General features: G+C 36.5%; 1 protein-coding gene across 4 annotated transcripts in view; it reads left to right on the top strand.

The window, feature by feature from the left end:
• Positions 1 to 1384: 1384 nt before the first annotated feature.
• The window catches only part of SENP1 (SUMO specific peptidase 1), a 28556-nt gene continuing 8915 nt past the window's right edge, over positions 1385 to 21025 (top strand). The window contains exons 1-11 of one of the 4 annotated variants that reach the window (XM_058167986.1): positions 1385 to 1741; positions 3591 to 3643; positions 7637 to 7767; positions 8585 to 8669; positions 10950 to 11109; positions 13821 to 13980; positions 17658 to 17761; positions 17844 to 18088; positions 18333 to 18387; positions 19060 to 19098; positions 20157 to 20241. In XM_058167986.1, coding sequence (XP_058023969.1) covers positions 3637 to 3643; positions 7637 to 7767; positions 8585 to 8669; positions 10950 to 11109; positions 13821 to 13980; positions 17658 to 17761; positions 17844 to 18088; positions 18333 to 18387; positions 19060 to 19098; positions 20157 to 20241 — 1071 coding nt within the window. In that variant the 5' untranslated portion in view covers positions 1385 to 1741; positions 3591 to 3636. Of the gene's footprint in view, positions 1742 to 3590; positions 3644 to 6476; positions 6530 to 7636; positions 7768 to 8584; positions 8670 to 10949; positions 11110 to 13820; positions 13981 to 17657; positions 17762 to 17843; positions 18089 to 18332; positions 18388 to 19059; positions 19099 to 20156; positions 20242 to 21025 lie in introns of all 4 variants that reach the window. The other 3 variants (XM_058167988.1, XM_058167989.1, XM_058167987.1) reach the window with 3 other exon arrangements.

The following is a 21025-nucleotide window of genomic DNA, read 5'->3' on the forward strand; positions in this document are numbered from 1 at the left end:
GCGATTTGACACTTCTAGCTAATTTGTCTTTAAAAGCTTATACTTTTCAAAACGGCTTAGAATTCTATTTCTTATATAAAGCATTGCAGAAACAGTACACATTTTAGAAACAATACAAACTCAATTTGGTTTTACACATAGTATTATGTATTTCCATCATTCCACCATTCTCAGGTTTTCACTCAGCAAATGCCTCAGAAGAGACACAATATTACTAATTTATTGCTCACCACGGTGATGAATACACCCCACATGCAATTCAAACCTGTACTGTATATGCTTACTCAGAAATAAGTTTCGTTATGGTCACGCCTTGTTTCAGAATAATTGCCGACGGCTTTCACAGAAGTTCATCATGCGTATCATTTTTTAAAAATCCATTAAAAACATCTCTGAGACAAAGCACCCGATGGTAAAATAGCTTTAATCATCCAATCATGACCCTATCTGAAATGTTCCGCTCTGCGTCCAAGGGCAGCAATTCTTTTGCTTTATTTCCAGATGCTTTTGAGCTTGCAATTTCCGAAATCTCACACCGCTGCTGGCCACATCGGCTAAGACTGGGGGCCGATCGCCAACTCCTCTGAAACACACCCTTGGAACAAACTTTGCCCAGCTTGGTGAACCCCACTGAGTTGCGGTAGCGCCATAGATTTCCATGCAAATCTCTTTAAAAAAATAATAATAATAATAGCTGCTGCCAAATTGGACTCCAGAATCTGTTTTCTAACGAACCCATAAATATTCAACGATTCACTGCATGCCTATAATTCCACCCATCCCACAAAAACCCTCCGTTATTACGGAGCAAGAAGCAGGTATCCCCAATCTAACAACAAAACAAAACAAAACAAAAACAACGACCCCAAACACGTGGGCTCCCACCTGGCGAGCGAGAAAACGCGCACGCGCTTTAAACAAAACAAAACAAAACAAAAAAAAGGACTGGCCAACGGCTCCAGCAGCGAGCGCTCGCGCTCTCGCGCGTGCGCAGCCCCTCCGCCTACCAATTCCGTTCAAGGTTCTTTGGCCGCGAGCTTTTTTTTTTTTTTTTCTCCTCCTCCTCCTCCTTGTTCCCCCGCCCCTTTCCAAGTCTCCACCGTCTCCGCCGCCAGGCTTCTAAGCGGGCTGCTTCCGTTCCCCGGAAGAGAGAGGAGGAGGGAAAAGAAGGGCGGGGCGAAGAAAACCGGAAAGGTTAGTTTCGCTTCCGGCTGCATTGGAGGGCTTCCCGCCTCTTCGAATCCGGTTGGAAGGAGGGAAGGAAGGAAAGAAAGAAAGAAAGAAAGAAAAGAAAGGACCGCGGGCGGCGTTTCCGAAAGAGGAGAAAAAGACCGAGTCGGGGAGTGGGGGGGCGGGAAGGAAAAAAAAGGGTGGGGGGGTGGAGAGAAGCCGTCGATTGGCCGTCATGGTCGTTGGTTCAGCTTCCGGCGCCAGGCTGGGGGTCTGGAAGTGTCCCTATGGCAACAGTGCGCCTTTCCACTAATCTCCCAGGCCCGACGCGCCTCCCTTGAGAGCCCCTTTCTCCGCGCTCCCGCGCTTGCTTTCCTCCCGTCCCCTTGGAAGGCCTGAAAGAGAAAAGGGCGGTCGAGTCAACTCGCGAGCGCGGGAGTTTCCTCAGTTCTGACCTCTCCTGCCCTCGGAAGACGGGCCTGGCGGAGCTTGACGGTTGGTCGTGTTTCCCTGCGAATGCTTCATTGTGAGTGTGTGTGGTGTATTTTTTGATTCCAGCCCTGTTCCAAAGGTAGGTGATTAAGCTCCCAAAGAACTCTTATTGCTTGGGGCTGAGGGAAGTTATCACCAAAAACACCTAGCAAACATGAGGTTGTTTGCACGCCTGGGGCGTGGAATAGAATAGAATAGAATAGAATAGATTTTTTATTGGCCAAGTGTGATTGGACACACAAGGAATTTGTCTTGATGCATACATAAAAGGTGTACATAAAAGAAAAGATACCTTTATCAAGAATTATAAGGTACAAATAAGCAATCAGGAACCAATCAATATCCCCATATAGTTCTTAACAGCGCTGACTGGGGGAAGGATAGATGTGAATAGCCCAAAACAAACGTTACCTTCTCGTGCTATCCCTAGTGTCAGCGCTCAGACTAGGCTTTGTTACTAAATAAGTCTGAATATTGTTTAGTATTTTAGTATACTACAGTACATATTTACCCTGTTTTCCCCAAAATAAGACATCCCCTGATAATAACCCCAATTGGGCTTTTGAGCGCATGGCAATAAGGCCAAGGAAGCGCTTATTTCAGGGTTCAAAAAAATATAAGACAGGATCTTATTTTCGGGGAAACACAGTAGTATAGTATACTGTATTTAGTATACATATGCAATAAAATTTCATTTTAATGAATACCGATTAGTGTACAATCAAAGTGACAATAAAGTTACCAATCTGGAATTAGCAGAGTTGGAATTTTTTTAAAAAAATTATAAGGTATCTTATATGTGAAAATGGTAACGTTTGTCATAGAGTTGTAGGGGTTTGCAGAGTGCATCTAGTAGAGCTGGTTTAAGATCGCTAGTGAATGACACCACAGCTTGTCCTGTTTTACATTTGTTCACCTTTGTGAAAATAGAATCTGAAATCTGAATGTGGGAGAAAAATTAACACACCCAGAGTTGTGACTCTTACAGTTTGCCTTCAGTTCTTCACAAATGTATCATCATGAATTGCAGACTAATTTAAAAGGATAATCACATCCTGAATAGCTAGTTCCACTTTTAATTTTTAGTTACATCAAGAAAAACATGAAGAGTATGAGTTAGATAACCATCTTTTTTTCAAGTCAACATCAGTATAAACAGATTGTGTCTTGGAGAGATTGTATCAAAAAAATGTTTTGACATTGATTTATTATTTAGACTAACACACTTAAGAGTTGGAAAAAATATTCTATGCAGACTGGGATGCTGGGCTTTATATTTTTTAGAAAGGAGAGGAAACAGCTTAAAATTTCTTGGTAGCCAATAATATACAGGTTCTGAAAACATCTGCTCAAGAATTGCAACTTATCAATATATAAAATAATTTTTTTAAGAGATTAATTTTCTTTTTTCTGAGAAAAAATTTAAAAATCATTTTTAAACTCTATTGGTTAAGTTACAAATCTATCACAGCTTTTTTCCCAGTGCACCATAAGTAGAACTTGGGTAAACAGATGAAAGATGTACATTTTTTATAATAGCTGTTTTTCCTGTTATTAATATGGCTCATTGATATATTTTAATATGATTTCATAAGAGAATATAAACCAGCCCTCCCCAACCTGGTATGCTCCAAATGTTTTTGGTAGTTTGGAATAGCTCTTGTCAGTATTTGAGAAAATTACCAAATTTGATTCCAGCTTTCAAAGGACAGAAATATTGTTTGTAGTGTCATCCCAAGTGGAGTTGGAGAAATGAAAAATGGGAGATTAACAACCTCTTTCAAATCCTACCGACTATATCAGGAAATATTGTGGCATGGGAAGTACTTTTTTTCCCTTTCCACTAGGACTTTTTAAAAAAATGTGACATCTGGTGCATTTGTTTATTTAATGTTAAACATTTGCTTTATCTTCTGCACTTTTCTCAGATTCTTGAAGATTTGATTATCTTGAGTCAGTTATGTAAGGAGCATAATGATGGGTGAGTATGCTAAACTAATCCATTTAATTGTCAATTTTAAGTTACTATTTTAGAATCTACCATGTCAAGAAACTTCTCATTAAAGCAATTGGCATTCATAGTTACAATCAGATTCATTATTTTACATTTAAGAATTAATGCATTTCTGAACAATTCTACAACTAATGGTTTCCCTGATGCTGCAAAGTATTTGCTATCCAGAAGAGCAAATATACTACTTTTATTCACCCCAAAGGGCCCACTTGTTCCACATTTATGGTTTATGTAATGATCATGAATGTATATACAGCATATGCCTCAATTAGTAATTGTGGTAGATCTGTGAGAACTACCACAAAACTATTCATCTCTTGATAAACTCATTAGTGGAATTTAGTTTTAATGCACAGGTTCTGTATAGATTGCTCAATCTACTTAAAATAATCAGATTGTGAGGGGGGAACGTGTCCCCAGCTTTTTCCCAGTGCACCATAAGTAGAACTTGGGTAAACAGATGAAAGATGTACATTTTTTATAATAGCTGTTTTTCCTGTTATTAATATGGCTCATTGATATATTTTAATATGATTTCATAAGAGAATATAAACCAGCCCTCCCCAACCTGGTATGCTCCAAATGTTTTTGGTAGTTTGGAATAGCTCTTGTCAGTATTTGAGAAAATTACCAAATTTGATTCCAGCTTTCAAAGGACAGAAATATTGTTTGTAGTGTCATCCCAAGTGGAGTTGGAGAAATGAAAAATGGGAGGTTAACAACCGCTTTCAAATCCTACCGACTATATCAGGAAATATTGTGGCATGGGAAGTACTTTTTTTCCCTTTCCACTAGGACTTTTTAAAAAAATGTGACATCTGGTGCATTTGTTTATTTAATGTTAAACATTTGCTTTATCTTCTGCACTTTTCTCAGATTCTTGAAGATTTGATTATCTTGAGTCAGTTATGTAAGGAGCATAATGATGGGTGAGTATGCTAAACTAATCCATTTAATTGTCAATTTTAAGTTACTATTTTAGAATCTACCATGTCAAGAAACTTCTCATTAAAGCAATTGGCATTCATAGTTACAATCAGATTCATTATTTTACATTTAAGAATTAATGCATTTCTGAACAATTCTACAACTAATGGTTTCCCTGATGCTGCAAAGTATTTGCTATCCAGAAGAGCAAATATACTACTTTTATTCACCCCAAAGGGCCCACTTGTTCCACATTTATGGTTTATGTAATGATCATGAATGTATATACAGCATATGCCTCAATTAGTAATTGTGGTAGATCTGTGAGAACTACCACAAAACTATTCATCTCTTGATAAACTCATTAGTGGAATTTAGTTTTAATGCACAGGTTCTGTATAGATTGCTCAATCTACTTAAAATAATCAGATTGTGAGGGGGGAACGTGTCCCCAGCTTTTTCCCAGTGCACCATAAGTAGAACTTGGGTAAACAGATGAAAGATGTACATTTTTTATAATAGCTGTTTTTCCTGTTATTAATATGGCTCATTGATATATTTTAATATGATTTCATAAGAGAATATAAACCAGCCCTCCCCAACCTGGTATGCTCCAAATGTTTTTGGTAGTTTGGAATAGCTCTTGTCAGTATTTGAGAAAATTACCAAATTTGATTCCAGCTTTCAAAGGACAGAAATATTGTTTGTAGTGTCATCCCAAGTGGAGTTGGAGAAATGAAAAATGGGAGGTTAACAACCGCTTTCAAATCCTACCGACTATATCAGGAAATATTGTGGCATGAGAAGTACTTTTTTTCCCTTTCCACTAGGACTTTTTAAAAAAATGTGACATCTGGTGCATTTGTTTATTTAATGTTAAACATTTGCTTTATCTTCTGCACTTTTCTCAGATTCTTGAAGATTTGATTATCTTGAGTCAGTTATGTAAGGAGCATAATGATGGGTGAGTATGCTAAACTAATCCATTTAATTGTCAATTTTAAGTTACTATTTTAGAATCTACCATGTCAAGAAACTTCTCATTAAAGCAATTGGCATTCATAGTTACAATCAGATTCATTATTTTACATTTAAGAATTAATGCATTTCTGAACAATTCTACAACTAATGGTTTCCCTGATGCTGCAAAGTATTTGCTATCCAGAAGAGCAAATATACTACTTTTATTCACCCCAAAGGGCCCACTTGTTCCACATTTATGGTTTATGTAATGATCATGAATGTATATACAGCATATGCCTCAATTAGTAATTGTGGTAGATCTGTGAGAACTACCACAAAACTATTCATCTCTTGATAAACTCATTAGTGGAATTTAGTTTTAATGCACAGGTTCTGTATAGATTGCTCAATCTACTTAAAATAATCAGATTGTGAGGGGGGAACGTGTCCCCAGCTTTTTCCCAGTGCACCATAAGTAGAACTTGGGTAAACAGATGAAAGATGTACATTTTTTATAATAGCTGTTTTTCCTGTTATTAATATGGCTCATTGATATATTTTAATATGATTTCATAAGAGAATATAAACCAGCCCTCCCCAACCTGGTATGCTCCAAATGTTTTTGGTAGTTTGGAATAGCTCTTGTCAGTATTTGAGAAAATTACCAAATTTGATTCCAGCTTTCAAAGGACAGAAATATTGTTTGTAGTGTCATCCCAAGTGGAGTTGGAGAAATGAAAAATGGGAGGTTAACAACCGCTTTCAAATCCTACCGACTATATCAGGAAATATTGTGGCATGAGAAGTACTTTTTTTCCCTTTCCACTAGGACTTTTTAAAAAAATGTGACATCTGGTGCATTTGTTTATTTAATGTTAAACATTTGCTTTATCTTCTGCACTTTTCTCAGATTCTTGAAGATTTGATTATCTTGAGTCAGTTATGTAAGGAGCATAATGATGGGTGAGTATGCTAAACTAATCCATTTAATTGTCAATTTTAAGTTACTATTTTAGAATCTACCATGTCAAGAAACTTCTCATTAAAGCAATTGGCATTCATAGTTACAATCAGATTCATTATTTTACATTTAAGAATTAATGCATTTCTGAACAATTCTACAACTAATGGTTTCCCTGATGCTGCAAAGTATTTGCTATCCAGAAGAGCAAATATACTACTTTTATTCACCCCAAAGGGCCCACTTGTTCCACATTTATGGTTTATGTAATGATCATGAATGTATATACAGCATATGCCTCAATTAGTAATTGTGGTAGATCTGTGAGAACTACCACAAAACTATTCATCTCTTGATAAACTCATTAGTGGAATTTAGTTTTAATGCACAGGTTCTGTATAGATTGCTCAATCTACTTAAAATAATCAGATTGTGAGGGGGGAACGTGTCCCCAGCTTTTTCCATCTGTTGGGTTCACGTATTGTGTTAGGTTATAAAGTGATTTGCTGGGGGGCAGGCAAGGGCTTGTTTTATGTGAACATAGCCATTATGCTGTGTAAACGGCGGTTCAGTTCAATATTATGAACAAAACCATTTGGTTCATTCACCAAATATGATTAAATACATTATGCCTTAATGGAGTGTGAGCTAGTTATATTCAAAGGGTTCTTATCTACTCTTACGTTTACCTTTTTAAAATAATATTTTAAAATATAGTTCCTTTTTAGAAGCAGCAAGTACTCACGGAAAGCATATTCTGTTGCTTTTTACAAGTTGATGACATTAGTGTTGCTTGATTGATGTTTTCTTCCGTGTATATGTATAATTTTTCTACTTCATGTTGTCTTCTGTTTATATATTTCCTAAGCCCAAAATTGCAGACATTTAATATTTTGCTCTCATTATTATAGTTACTTTTCACTGTGTTAAACTTGTGGAGCAATACTAACATATTGCCTGTATTTTGGTGTGCTTTTTTATCTTTTCTCTATTGAAGTCTCACATGTTTTCTTTGGTACTTTCTCTTTTGTTATATAGAATCTGTAACAGCAAGAAAACAAATTGCTAATTTTTCTTCCGAAAATAATACACTTTTTTTTAAATTAAAGATGAAACTACTGACTGTATGAAGATGGATGCTGGGGACTATATGCAAACTAATCATACTTCTGTGTTCAAGACTTTTCCTGAGCAACAGAATGTTATTTCAGGCAACCAGCATCCATTGTCTGACAACAAGGTTTGGGAATTGGCTACTTCTGTTTCCTTATCTGTATAGCAATTTTTATAAATCAATATATGTCTGATCAGAAATTAATTTTGAAATTACATTTAATAAAGAAGCTAGAAACTAATCTGTGTCACTCTGGCTATTTAGATCAAGATTTATAAGATTTTAATCCTCTGCTTCTATATATTCAAGCCTTTGTGATTAGTAAAAATGCTGAAACATTTATTGCAGAATATTTGGTACATGTAGTCCTTGCTTAACATCAATTGAGATTGGGATTTTCATCACTAAGTGATGTGGTCATTGGATGAAACATTGTATAACAGCACCATTTAGTATCATCAATGGCAGGGGCATTGCAACAGTTATAACTTTGAAGATGGTCATAAATACCATCCTTCAGCTCCATTGTAACTAAACAGTGGTTGAATAAATGATCATTATGCGGGGAGTACCTGTACTTATTAATTTGACCCTTTTTTTTTGCCTTACAATCACAAACAGTAATAACATTTTGTTTATCAATTTCTTCTGTTTCCACCTAATAGCTTTCTCTGATTGACTTTTGCTTTTCCAACTTTGTTAATAATTCTTTAGTACTGAAGTTCTAGATATTGTGAAATAATAGCCATGTCTAGATTGTTTTGTATTAGTTTTTGTATCTTTTGTAATAAATTTTCATTATATTTTGTAACTGCAGAATTTTAGTGGGACTAGGAGTTGCAGTTATTTTTTAAATTATGTAATTGTAACTAATGTACTTACTGAAAACATTTTAAATACAGGTCTTTTCTTGACATTTTCTTTATTTTTTGTTTCTGTTTAGTTTTTATCAAACAAGTTTAACAGCTTGGCGGGACCTTCCACTTGTGTAACGGGAAATATTTCTTGTAGTTTCAATTACTATCCAGGTAAGTCTGGCTGCACTGGCTTTGAAACAGATGAAGATCCATTAGAAGATTCTAACATTTAGGTAGTAAGTCACATGTGCTACAGCAATAAGGCCTCATGTTAAATGAAGACCATCCCTCTATTTAATGGATGCTTTTGATTCAGTTTTACTATCGTACAATTTATAATTGAATCTGAAGCGTCCACTAAATAGAGTTATCGTCTTCATTTAACATGAGGCCATATTCCTATAGGGAGCTAATATAATTTGAAATGTTCTTCGTAGTTTATGGAGCAACTTTGCTGGTAGGATGACTTGGTAAGTAGAAATATCAGTTTCTAGGAATGTTAGCAGGAATTTCCATTTACTGTATCCCTGGGACCTATTCTTGTTTTCAGAATCGGGCTTCAGTAGAAGTTTCTTTCTTTCTTTTCTTTCTTTCTTTCTTTCTTTCTTTCTTTCTTTCTTTCTTTCTTTCTTTCTTTCTTTCTTTCTTTTTTATGGAATTTATATTGCCACCTATTCAGACATAGCAACTCAAGGTGGCTTACCGAATTAAAAAAACCTCACATAAAAACAAAACTAATAAAAAAAGAGTCATGTAATAAATTAATATAATAAAATTACCCTCGCCCTGGGGACAGCACCTCACATTTAATGGGCTCCATCCTGCTCTGGGTTCCCAGCCCTGCTGGCAGAACCAGGTCTTCAGTGCCTTCTGGAAGAGTGCTAAAGTGGGGGCCTTTCTAAATTCTGGGGGGATGATGTTCCAGAGAGAGGGGTCCACCATAGAGAAGGCCCTTCTTCTGTTAGCTCCCTAGGGGATGGGACCTGCAACATTCCCTGCCTCCCCGCTCTTGTGGGTCAGGTAATGTGACCAGCAAGAGATGGTCCCTCAGATAACCTGGTTCCAAGTTATGAAGGGCTTCAAAGGTGATAACCAGCACCTTGAATTGCACTCAGAAGCAAATTGGCAGCAGTGCAGCTCCCATAGGAGAGGTAATACATGTGCACACCAGGGTTTGCACAAAACCATGTGGGCCACTGCATTTGACACCAACTGGACCTTCCGGATGCTCTTCAAGGGCAGCCCCATGTAGAGCGTGTTTCAATCGTCAAGATGGGAAGTGAGTAGAGCACGAGTGACTGTGAGTAGGGATTGTTGGTCCAGGAAAGGGCATAACTGGGACACAACCCAGAGTTGCGCAAAGGCCCTCCTGTCCACAACCACCACCTGCTCTTTGAGCAGGAGTTGTGAGTCCAGGAGAACCCCCAGATTACGCACAGGGTCTGTTTGGGGTAGTGCCATCCAAACCAAGACCAGAGGTGGCAATTCTTCCTAAGCTAACAAACCGCAAACCCAGAGCCACTCAGTGTTGCCAGGATTTGGTCTTGCCAGGATTTAGACCAGTGGTTCCCAACCAGTGTGCCGCGGCACTAAGGGGTGCCGTGAGATCTTTTGAGGGTGCCGGGAACTTTTGAGCTACGGAGATTTTAAATATCTATTTCCTTATAAGGGTGCCGGGAACTTTTGAAAGGCTTTCCAAGGGTGCCTCAAACAAGAAAAGGTTGTGCCTCAAACAAGAAAAGGTTGGGAACCACTGATTTAGACACTATAGCACGGGTGTCAAACTTGATTGCATCATATGATGTCGTATTGCAGCATTTTTTGCCTTTGCGGAGCTGGGGTGGACATGGCCTGCGTGGACATGGCCGCATCAGCCCACCAGCCACCAGTTTGAAACCCTGTTTTAGTTTGGCCTGAACTCAGTTTCTTTAAGAAAGGCATTGCTAATTTAGCAAGCATAGACTTACACTTATAAAATATATGTATTTTGATTGAATATTTTGATTTGTTCATTTGCATACTTTTGCCATATTGAACTTTTTTTGTCTGTATTTTTACAATATTGAATATCTGTTTCTGAAAAAGTAGGTAGAACCAAGTAAAATTTTAGTATAGCTCAAAATTTGGTAGGAAAATTTGGTAGGAATTGATTAAGGACAGCCAAGTGACTATCCTCACCCCCCAAGTGACTTTCTTTAAAAGTATTTTTGTAAACTGGGATTGAATTTTAGCAGATTTACAAATAAAAAACCCCAGTTATTAGCACAAAGCAGTTTCTTTAAACATAAAGTCAGTTGACTTTTCCCTTCAAAATATATTTCGGAAAATCTATTTAAAATCTTTGTAATTTCTTCTAAATATTGGGGAACATAGAAAACATATTTTTATGCAGTAGGTAATATAGGAGATTATGGCCATTTTACTGACCATTTCTTGCTTCTTCTCTGGCAGAATCCACAAGCTTTGAGAGCTGCCCAGCAACTGGAATAAAAAGAACATTTGGAACAAGTGCCAATGGTCAGTGGAAGAGTTGCAGCTCCACTCTTGGCTCTGTTTCACAGAAGCCCAGAGTAAGTCGCAGTGTATATTTTGAAACACGCAAAAATCCAAGGTACATAAAATTTTCTCTTTTTTTTTTTGTCATTAACATCTTAATTCTGTTTTTTTGCAGATTTTGTACAATATGAAACATTTTGAAATGTAACAAAGCTTAGATGTGATTGCTTAGGATATAAATGCTGGCAGTCCTCATTCATGGTAATTGGGACCAGGAACTCTGCACTAAGCAATACAATCATAAGGTGCAATGTCACATGACCACACCAACTTACAGAACAGCTTCAGCATTCACAGTTGTTGTCTTTAGCTGAATTTTATGCGATTGTACCATCCTGCAGTCATGTGATAGCCATTTGTGACCTCCTGTCAGCTTCCTCATTGACTTTGCTTTTTTGGAAGCCAGCAATGAAGATCACAAATGGCAATCATGTTGCCATTTGCTGCTGGAAACTGCATCATAATTGCAAGTTGCCAAGTGCCTGAATTGTGATCATGTGATGTTGAGGACACTGTAACAGGACCTGTTGTAAGTACTCCTGGTACAGTGTTGTCATTTTGAACAATTACTGAACAAGTGGACATTAAAAGAAGACGGTGGCGTAGTGGTTAGAGTGCAGTACTGCCGACTACTTCCGCTGGCTGGCGGTGGCCTGCAATTTGGCAGTTCAAATCTCATCAGGCTCAAGGTTGACTCAGCCTTCCATCAAATCAAATAAAACTTTTACTGTCAATGCACAACATACGTAGAATGAAATTGAATGAGGCTCCCTTGGTGCAGCCCAGCCCACCCCCCCAAACACAAAATACATTTCAATAACTCAATAAATGAAAGAATAGAATCCCTAAACCCAAATAAGTAATAACTAACACACATTCCCATATACATATATGTATGTAACATTATATTATATTACATTGGTATGAACATGTTGCACGTTGTGCTGGCCCTGCAAGTCTTATCATATTAAACCTAATTGTGGTGTTATGTTGGTGTTATTCTTCCGAGGTGGGTAAGATGAAGACCCAGATAGTTGGGGGCAATACGCTGATTCTGTAAGCCACTTACGAGAGTGCTGTAAAGCACTGTAAAGTGGTATATAAGTCTTAAGCCTAAACTATTATAAGCAATATAAGCTATGGCTACCTGTAATAGTTTTAATGGAAACTATTGGTGAAGGGAGTGTCCATTATTCACAGACATCACTCTGGTTCTTTGTGTCATTTGGTAAGTTTAAAGCAACAGACTTCACCTGAAACAGATATGCATTTGTCAATTAAAGTCATTGAGGCAGACTTTAATTGGTATAGAATATTGGTCTGTTTCATGGGAAGTTCATTGCACTGAAGTCCAGTAATTTGAGATTTAGCTGTACAGATAGTCCTTGACTTACAACTATTTGTTTAGTGGTCAGTTACAGTGATTTATGACCAGTTTTCACACCTATGGCCATTGCAGCATCCCTATGGTAATGTGATCAGAATTTGGGCACCTGGCAACTGACATATATTTATGACAGTTGCACTTTCTCAGGGTCATGTAATTGCCATTTGTAACCTTCCCAGCCTGCTTCCAACAATGGGGAAGCCAGATTCACTTAACAACCATATTAGTCACTTAACAACTGTGATGATTTGCTTAACAATAGTGGCAAGGTCATAAAATAGGATGACTCACTTAACAACTGCCTTGCAGCAACAAAAATTTTGTTGGTCATAAGTTGAGGACTACCTGTAGGGGTACAAAAGTAGCTGCCAATGTGGTCATAAGTTGAGGACTACCTGTAGGGGTACAAAAGTAGCTGCCAATGTTTTAGGTGAACTGCATATTTATTTCTTGTAAGATTGGCCTATCTCCCAAGGAAAGGCTGAATCCTGTAAATACATGCTTTTAAATTGCATGGTTGGGAGATGGCATTATAGAAATTATTTGCATTTTTCCTTTCTAAAAAGACAACCAAGGGTGTGAAAACATTGTCTTACACGTTCAAGTGAACGGGCTAGATGCCAAGTATGGCATCCCTTGGAATACGGGTTAGGAATTACCAAGCCAAGCCACAACCCCAAGCAGGAGATGGGCCAGGGGTTGAAGACCAGGAGAGCTTCTGGGAAAGGAGGCTTGAGGTTTCCAGCCTTCCATCCTATATAGACTTAACAATGTCCATTATATAAATGGCAATAGACTAGATGAAGAACATTAAATTCAGAGTTTAAAGTGAGGAATATCAAGTCAGAGGTCAAAGATAAACATCTAAACATTGTGGAAGGACTTGAAATAAGCAGATCATACTTGAAAACCTCAAATGTTCTGGAATTGAAGCAGCTCACCATGGACGAATGGATCAAGTTTCTGATCCCAATTACAGGAATATTTGGTTGTAAATTATTGCAGCCAAAGAAGTGATTATTTTTTCACACTAGCATATTGTATTTCAGGTGTGAAGTATCATCAAAATCCACTATTTGGATCCTTTAGTTGTTTACTCAGACTGCCCTTATAACAGTAGAATCCACTAACCTCCAAGAAAGTATTGTTAAACTGATACAGTATGAAACACAGTATCGCATCATTTCTTGTTACCGCACATAAGTCTGAGTTCATTATGAATTTTTTTTCACTGTACTGTATGTTTGTTCTTTTTAAAAGAGAATAATACTGGTTTGCTAGGGTTTATATGAGTTTTTCTAGATTGCATAGAAGCATACTTGAAACCTGAATGTCTTTATAAGACTAGCTAAAAAGATTTACCATTTTTTTTTCTGCAGTATGACTACAAATTCCTTTGTAGGAAAATCAAATCACCATAGTCAAATTTCTGCCTATGAAAAATCCTTTCCAATTAAGTCCGTTGCTAATCCATCATGTCGTCGGAGCTTACTAAGTCCCAAGAAGTCTCAAAGAAGATTCATCAGCACTGCAGAAGAGGTAGGTGAAAAAGGAAAACAAATAAATTGAAGCTGCTTTGGTGGAGGAAGACAGTTAAATTTTGTTGGACTAGGACATTTATATATTTTCCCGATCTATCTTGTGTTATAGATTTTTTCCCAAGTTAATGTTGAAATATTTCACAATGATTGACTCAGTTATCTTAATTTTACAGAAGAGCAGCATTCACATAAATGTGTGGTTGCTTTTAGCTCAACTCCTAGATTTTAGGTTGAGAGAGGAAGTAGTACCTAGAAGAACAGAACAATAAAAAGTAAATAAGCCTAAGGCATTATTTTGGTGAGAAAATCCTAAACAAGAAAAAAGATGAATAAGAAAAGATGACATTGTTGTTTTTTTTATAAATAATTTTTATTTCCATTTTCCAACATTATATTTATGTACAAACTATTATCCATCATTAATCATTAATTTTTATTTATTACTGATTCAGGCCTGCCCGATTGCCACTTCCTTTCTTCACAACCTCCCTCTCTACTCTACTACTTTCACATCCTTCATCTCCTTCACTTTACTACTTCCTCTCCTCCTTCTCCACTCCTCCCTTCTTCCACCCTATCTAACCTTCTTATTCCCCTCCTCCTTCTCTACTCTTTCCTACCTACTTTCTTCCCTCCTTCTACTCCTCTCTCTTTTTCTTTCTGAAATGGCAGTTGAGCATCCCCAATATCATTTTAAATTTTAATTTCATATCTTCAAAAATTACTGTACATTAATAATCAATCCATGTATCATTTCCCTTCCCCTCCTCCCTTCCCCCAGACTTCCCAGAGCATATACCGGGTATTATGACCAACAATCACAAGCTAAAGTATACAAAATATACATAACCTCCCACCTTTAAAAATTTAAAACTTTAGATCCCCTCACAATAAAAATAAAGAGATAGGAAAGAATAATAAAAAGAAAAAAAAGAAAAGAAGCAATACCAACTTCACATATTACTTCTTCTTACAGTCCATTTTTAAAATTAATCCATCTTCTCAAATTCAATTTTTTCCCCAACTTGTATATTCCTTCAAATTTCATAAGTCCATTTCTCAAATTACAGTCCATCTTCTCGAACTCAAATTTTCATCACTTATATATTTCTTCAATTGCCATAACATTTAATGTCCGTTCTTCTTACAGTCCATTTTAAAAATTAGTCCATCTTCTAAAATTCAAATTTTTTCACCCACTTGTATATTCCTTCAAATTTCATAAGTCCATTTCTTAAATTACAATCCAGCTTCTCAAATTCAAATTTTCATCACTTATATATTTCTTCAATTGTCATAACATTTAATATCCAATCTTCCAATACTACTCCATCAATCAAATATCATTTCGAATAAAATCTCTCAAATATAATATTTCCAGCTTAACTTCATAACTTTTACTATCTATAAACGTGTCAATTAAAACAAATAATCATTTAAACTACATCCACAATATAACAGTAAACAGTTAAAATCATTACATCCACATTATCTAAAATTCATAAATTTCACTTTCCATCCTTCACAATTAAATAATATCATCCCATAGATTTATACCATACAAATAGCAAATAACAAAATCCTATAATTTATATCCTAAACAAATCAATTCCAAAAATTAACCATAATCATCATATTCACATCTTAAACATTCCTCCCCTCTCCCATTCTATTTTCCATCATTTCCAAACCAATTAACTTAGCATCTAACAACAAAGGATTCCCACTCTTTAAAACATTAATATAAAAATGTCTCGCTTTCATAACTGAATTAAGAAAATACTTTCTGCCTCTAAAATTCACTGACAAACCCATTGGAACTTCCCATCTAAAATATATCTGATGTTTCTTAAACTCATCCACTAAAAAAGCAAATTCTCTTCTCTTTCTTAACATTTTAGGAGGAATTTCCTTCATCATTTTTATATCTTGTCCCAATATTTGAAATTTATTTTTATAAAAGGCTTGCAAAATTTCATACCTAACCTTTTTAGTTGTAAAATAAATAACCACATCCCTCGGTACTCTATTTTGTCTTGCCCACCAAGAATTAACACGATAAATTCTTTCAATATTAATCTCAAAATCTTCTGGCTCCACACCCTTTATCTGAGCAAAGGCTTGCGTAAAATCTCTTTAAATTTTCCTTCCTATTTTGCTTCAAACCACTCACCCTTATAGCATATTCCATTAATCTATATTGTAATATTACTCTTTCTTCATCTGCCCTATCTACCTTTGCCTGTATATCTTCCATCTTATTATCTAAGTTCCAATTGTTTTGATTCTTTTGAATTTCCTCTATTTTCCTTTGCAACTCTAAATTAGCTTTATTAATTTCTGCAAGATCATCTTCCATCTGAATACAAGAGCTTAATATTTACGCAATTGCATCCTTTACCATTTTCATTTCCCTCTTCTGCTCTTCCACCACTTCCTTAAAATCCAACATCTCTTTCTCTATTTCATCAAATTTTTGATCTATTTCTAAAAAATGACTCTCCAAAAACTCCTGTAAAGAATTTCTTAATTCCTTTTTGATTTCTTCTTTTAATTTTTGAATCTGAACTGAAGAAATTTCAAAGTTTTTAATGACTTTTGGCACTATTTGCTTAAAAGCCATTTTTTAAAAATATAACTTAATAACGGACCAAAAAAAAAAATTCAAAAAGAAAAATTCAAAAAACTTTTCTTCTAAATCACTATAATCCCAAAGAAGAAGAAAAAATATAAATCATAAAATTCTCGTTTCTTCCATTTAGTCAGTATCTTCCTATATATCTTCTAATTCGACACTAGCTGTTAGTAAGCATTTCTTTAACTTTCGTTTCCAGTACACACATTCCACAAAACCGCCATTTGCTTTCTTCTCTCCTATCTTCGCAACAAATATATCCTCAGGGGCTTGCAGTCTTCTTACAAACAAGTGCTAGAACTCCAGTTTCTGCTCCGTCCACGTTACAATCCATCATAAATCAATTTGTGCCGTGGAAATTGGATGCTACGTTTCGTCTGCCATAAAAGGCAGATGCCTCCCCCAATCTGGAGCTTTTTAGGCTATGGAAGGAGAGCTCCCCGCAAGCCTCAGAAGCTTTTTCTGTGGCTATATTTGGGTGTCTCAACTTCAGCCTGAATGCTCATCTCTCCCTCTTTGCCCGAGGGAAGAGATTTCCAAGCTGTTGGACCAGATTTACGATGTCCTGACAGCTCTACAGACTAGGGAGTTAGCAGCCTAATCAAAGCTGCTTCTCAACGAAGCGGAGCCATACCGGAAGTTCTGAAAAGATGACATTGTTAAGAGATGTCCATAAATAAGTGCTTCAGATGTGTGAAATATAAGTGTTCATAGAATAACCAACTATCCATAAGCCAAATTCTTATTTTCTGTGGAATGCCATATGCTAAATAAATAAATTTCTGTGGAATTGTTCTTATTTATGCACATGACCATTTATCTGTGCTCTCACATTGAGATTATTTTTGTCCCTGGTGATGAGGCTTATGGATGCTTGTTTTAGGGTCTTAATTTATTCTGCATATTATATAAACTTGCTTTGTCAACTTTGTAAATTAGTTTAAACCACTTTTACATCCTATAAAATATTATGTTTCTATGTGGACACACTATTGTACTGTGTACTTTCTGGTAACATATGGGATTTTTTTTCTCCCCAGACAGTTCGGGAAGAAGAGAAAGAAATATACAGGCAGCTGATTCAAATGGTTACAGGGAAAAATCTGTCAGCTTCCAAAGCCTCTTCATTATTGTCTCTTCACCTGTGAGTCTCTGAAATATATTGAATAATCTGATTGTCTACGAGTTTGTTTCCAAAATTTCTGGCCTTTTGCTTTCGTTTTCAGGACCAGGTGTGGAGGTTCCAATAAAAAAACTACGAAAGAAACTGAAAACAAATGTATGAAACCTTTTGATGTTTGTGGCCCCTCTCTGGGCAACCCAACATCCAGTCTTAGGATGCAGGAGCATCTTTCTCACAAACCACTGCCGCAACCAGTTTGTAGTTTTACTTCCCATGTTAACTTTGATCCCAAGACCAGTACACCCATACAACAAACAAATCTACCAGCATTGGATGTGCAGACTGAAGGTAAAAGCAACTGATATACTTTGAAATATTATGGGTTTTATTTCCTGACCCCAAACTCTTGACTTACTATTTTTTCCAGGCCATCTGCACTGTTAATTCTCAGATGCAGGTTTGTTAGTTCTTCCAGCCTGGTACCTAAATTAACTGAATAACTCTGAATTCAGTCATTGTATGGATTCTGTTTTGGAGAAAATTATTGGTACAGAGTAACGTTGAATCTTGCGCCCTGTTCTGTTTGATCTAGGATGTGATTCAATCATAATGCTAAATGGCAAAGACTTCAGATCTCCAGCTCCAAGGCAAGTGGGCTTTCTAACTTGTAGGAACTACAATTTATTGTTTTGAGGGGAGTAGAATAAAAAAAATGGTTGAAGTAAATTTGTTCAGCTTAGACTAAGAATAAGGAGAGCAAATTCATTAGCGCTCCATTAATTTCAGAGGGACTTTAGCATTATATATTTCTGATGTTGGGATTGTCCATTTGGCCTTAGTTTACTTTGAATAAACATTTTACTGCATCAGTAATAAGTACAAATGGTGTGGTTTTATGTAATAAATCTCAAATTTTAGAAGTTTTTTTTGTTCCCCGCCCCCAGACTGTGAATGTTAAAAAGTATCTCAGACTTTTCTCCAGATTTTCACTGCTTTTCAACTCTGCTGCTGTTTCAAAGTTTTTCTATAGTCCATTCGCAGTACCATTTACTGAAGCATTCTGTTTCCCATGGCTTTTTATATATGCAGTATCACTTAAGCAGAAAGTATGACCTTTTCCCAATCGCTGGCTCCAATAATGTTCTGAAATTGCTAGTAAATTTTTGGTAGAAATTTTTGTTTGGTTGCCAAGTGCACAATTTGACTTAGTGTACTGCTCTTGATATTTTCTTCTGTCTTAGCACTACAATTGAATTTAGCTTTAATACTTGTTTCCTTTTTCCTGAAAGAAGCATTAATTCTTTCTGCTTTCCTTTTAGTACACCTTTCTTTGAGGCTGAATTGTGGATAAAAGAATTGTAAGTACATTCCATTTTTAAACCCTTATTATAGTTGTTCTTCATAAACTCATTATATAATCAGCTATTTAGCCCTTGTCTCTCTAGTTTAGCCTTTCTTAAAGCTAAATTTATCTTCTTGATTTGACTAGCAAAAAAAATTGTTTCTGTTTCCTTTTCCATTACTGTAAAGAAGCTAGGCAGTCTGAATCCCTATTGCTAACGAGGGAAGAAAACTACACGTTAGGTTCACATATCTTTGTTGTATATTACATAGGATCACATAGGATAGAATATCTGAGAGACCAAAGCATATATATGGGACTTTAATTTATCAATCTGTGGTCTCAAGACTGAAAATATTTTATAGAAATCACTATGAAAAATCTGTGAGGGAGATGGGCAGTTAAGAAGCATGATAAATAAATAAATCGCCTGTGAAATCACTTTTCTATTTACATACCAATATTGTAGAGCTTTCACAGGTAAATACAAATCTTTTACGTTTTAAAACAGAAAAATGAGCATTCAAATCCCAGAACCAAATCTTAGTCTGTACTATTAGATCTTTTCTTGTAGATTTTTCAGTTAAATTTGGGCAATATTTAGAAGATTGTTGCCACAATTCACCCTTCTGACTTTCTGAAGAACTGGAATATTGCTGTGACATTACTAGAAGGAGTGCATTCCTTTTTTTCCCTCCTGTTTACTTTTCAGGGGTCTAGGAGGATACCTTAAAACTGCCCCCACATGGCCTGAATCTGACTATTTGCTACAGAATGCCAGTTTGATCTAGGAATTACCGGTGAAATGCAAATGAAGTCCCAGTGTGCAGTATGCAAGTTGCCTACCTTAAATTAAAGATGTGTGTGGGTGTTCAATAGGACTAGCAATTAGGTTAGGAGACATGACACATTCACCCAGCATTCCCCATCCTATATCTCATAGCAACCTTCCCATAAGGAAGGAGCAGAAGCTGAAAGAAATAATAAGACAGGCATAACTAAAGTGTGCAAAAATGAATTTTCATGGTTGGTAATTCTCAATATTTAGTTTGTTGTGTAAAAACTTCTATCTAGAACCAGTGTATATGACTCCCGAGCCCGTGAGAGATTGAGACATATAGAGGAGCAGAAAGCCTTGGCATTGCAGCTTCAGAATCAGGTGAGAAAACTCAACATGGTTATTGTTTTTAAAAGCTCATCATTGAAATTATATTAGAGCTGAGAAAGGTGTCTGATTTTCCAGGTGCCTTCTGACTTTGCTATGAATGATAATAATTGATGGATACATAGTTTCCCTTAAAATTGCCATCTGAATCTTTTGTATTACCTTTAATGCATGCTAGTTGACCCATGTTTGGTCATTGTTTCATAGGTACAGTAGAACCTCCGGTCATGACCATAATTCATTCCATAACTTTGGTTGTAACCCGAACCTTAAAAATGGCATGGAGGGGGAAATCGGCTGCGGAAAAAAAATAAATGTGTGACTTTTTGGTTGGAACCCGATTTGGTAGTGGTCAGAAGCGTTCGTGACCAGAGTTCTACTGTATTTACTTCCCTAAATAGAGTAAGAGAATGACCATAGGTAACCAAAAAAGCAGTGGGAGTGACATCTGACTTCCTGCTGGCTTCCCCGTTGACTTTGCTTGTGGGGAGCTGGAAGGGAGTGTCAAAAATCATAATCACATCACCATGGTGGCACTGCAGAGCAGCACATCCAGTGGTGGGATTCAGCCAGTTCGCACCACTTTGGGAGAACCGGTTGTTAACTTACTGAGCAGTGTGGCAAACTGGTTGTTGGAAGAAATCATCAGGTCAGAGAACCGGTTGTTAAATTACTTGAATCCCACCACTGAGCACATTAGTGTTGCTGCAGTGGCCACAAGTTTCCCAATACAGCTGGTCTGAACATCCTTGAAATTTCAATCCCACAGGAGTAATGG

The sequence above is a fragment of the Ahaetulla prasina genome, chromosome 2 (genome assembly GCF_028640845.1).
Source record: "Ahaetulla prasina isolate Xishuangbanna chromosome 2, ASM2864084v1, whole genome shotgun sequence".
In the NCBI taxonomy this organism is placed as follows: Eukaryota; Metazoa; Chordata; class Lepidosauria; order Squamata; family Colubridae; genus Ahaetulla; species Ahaetulla prasina.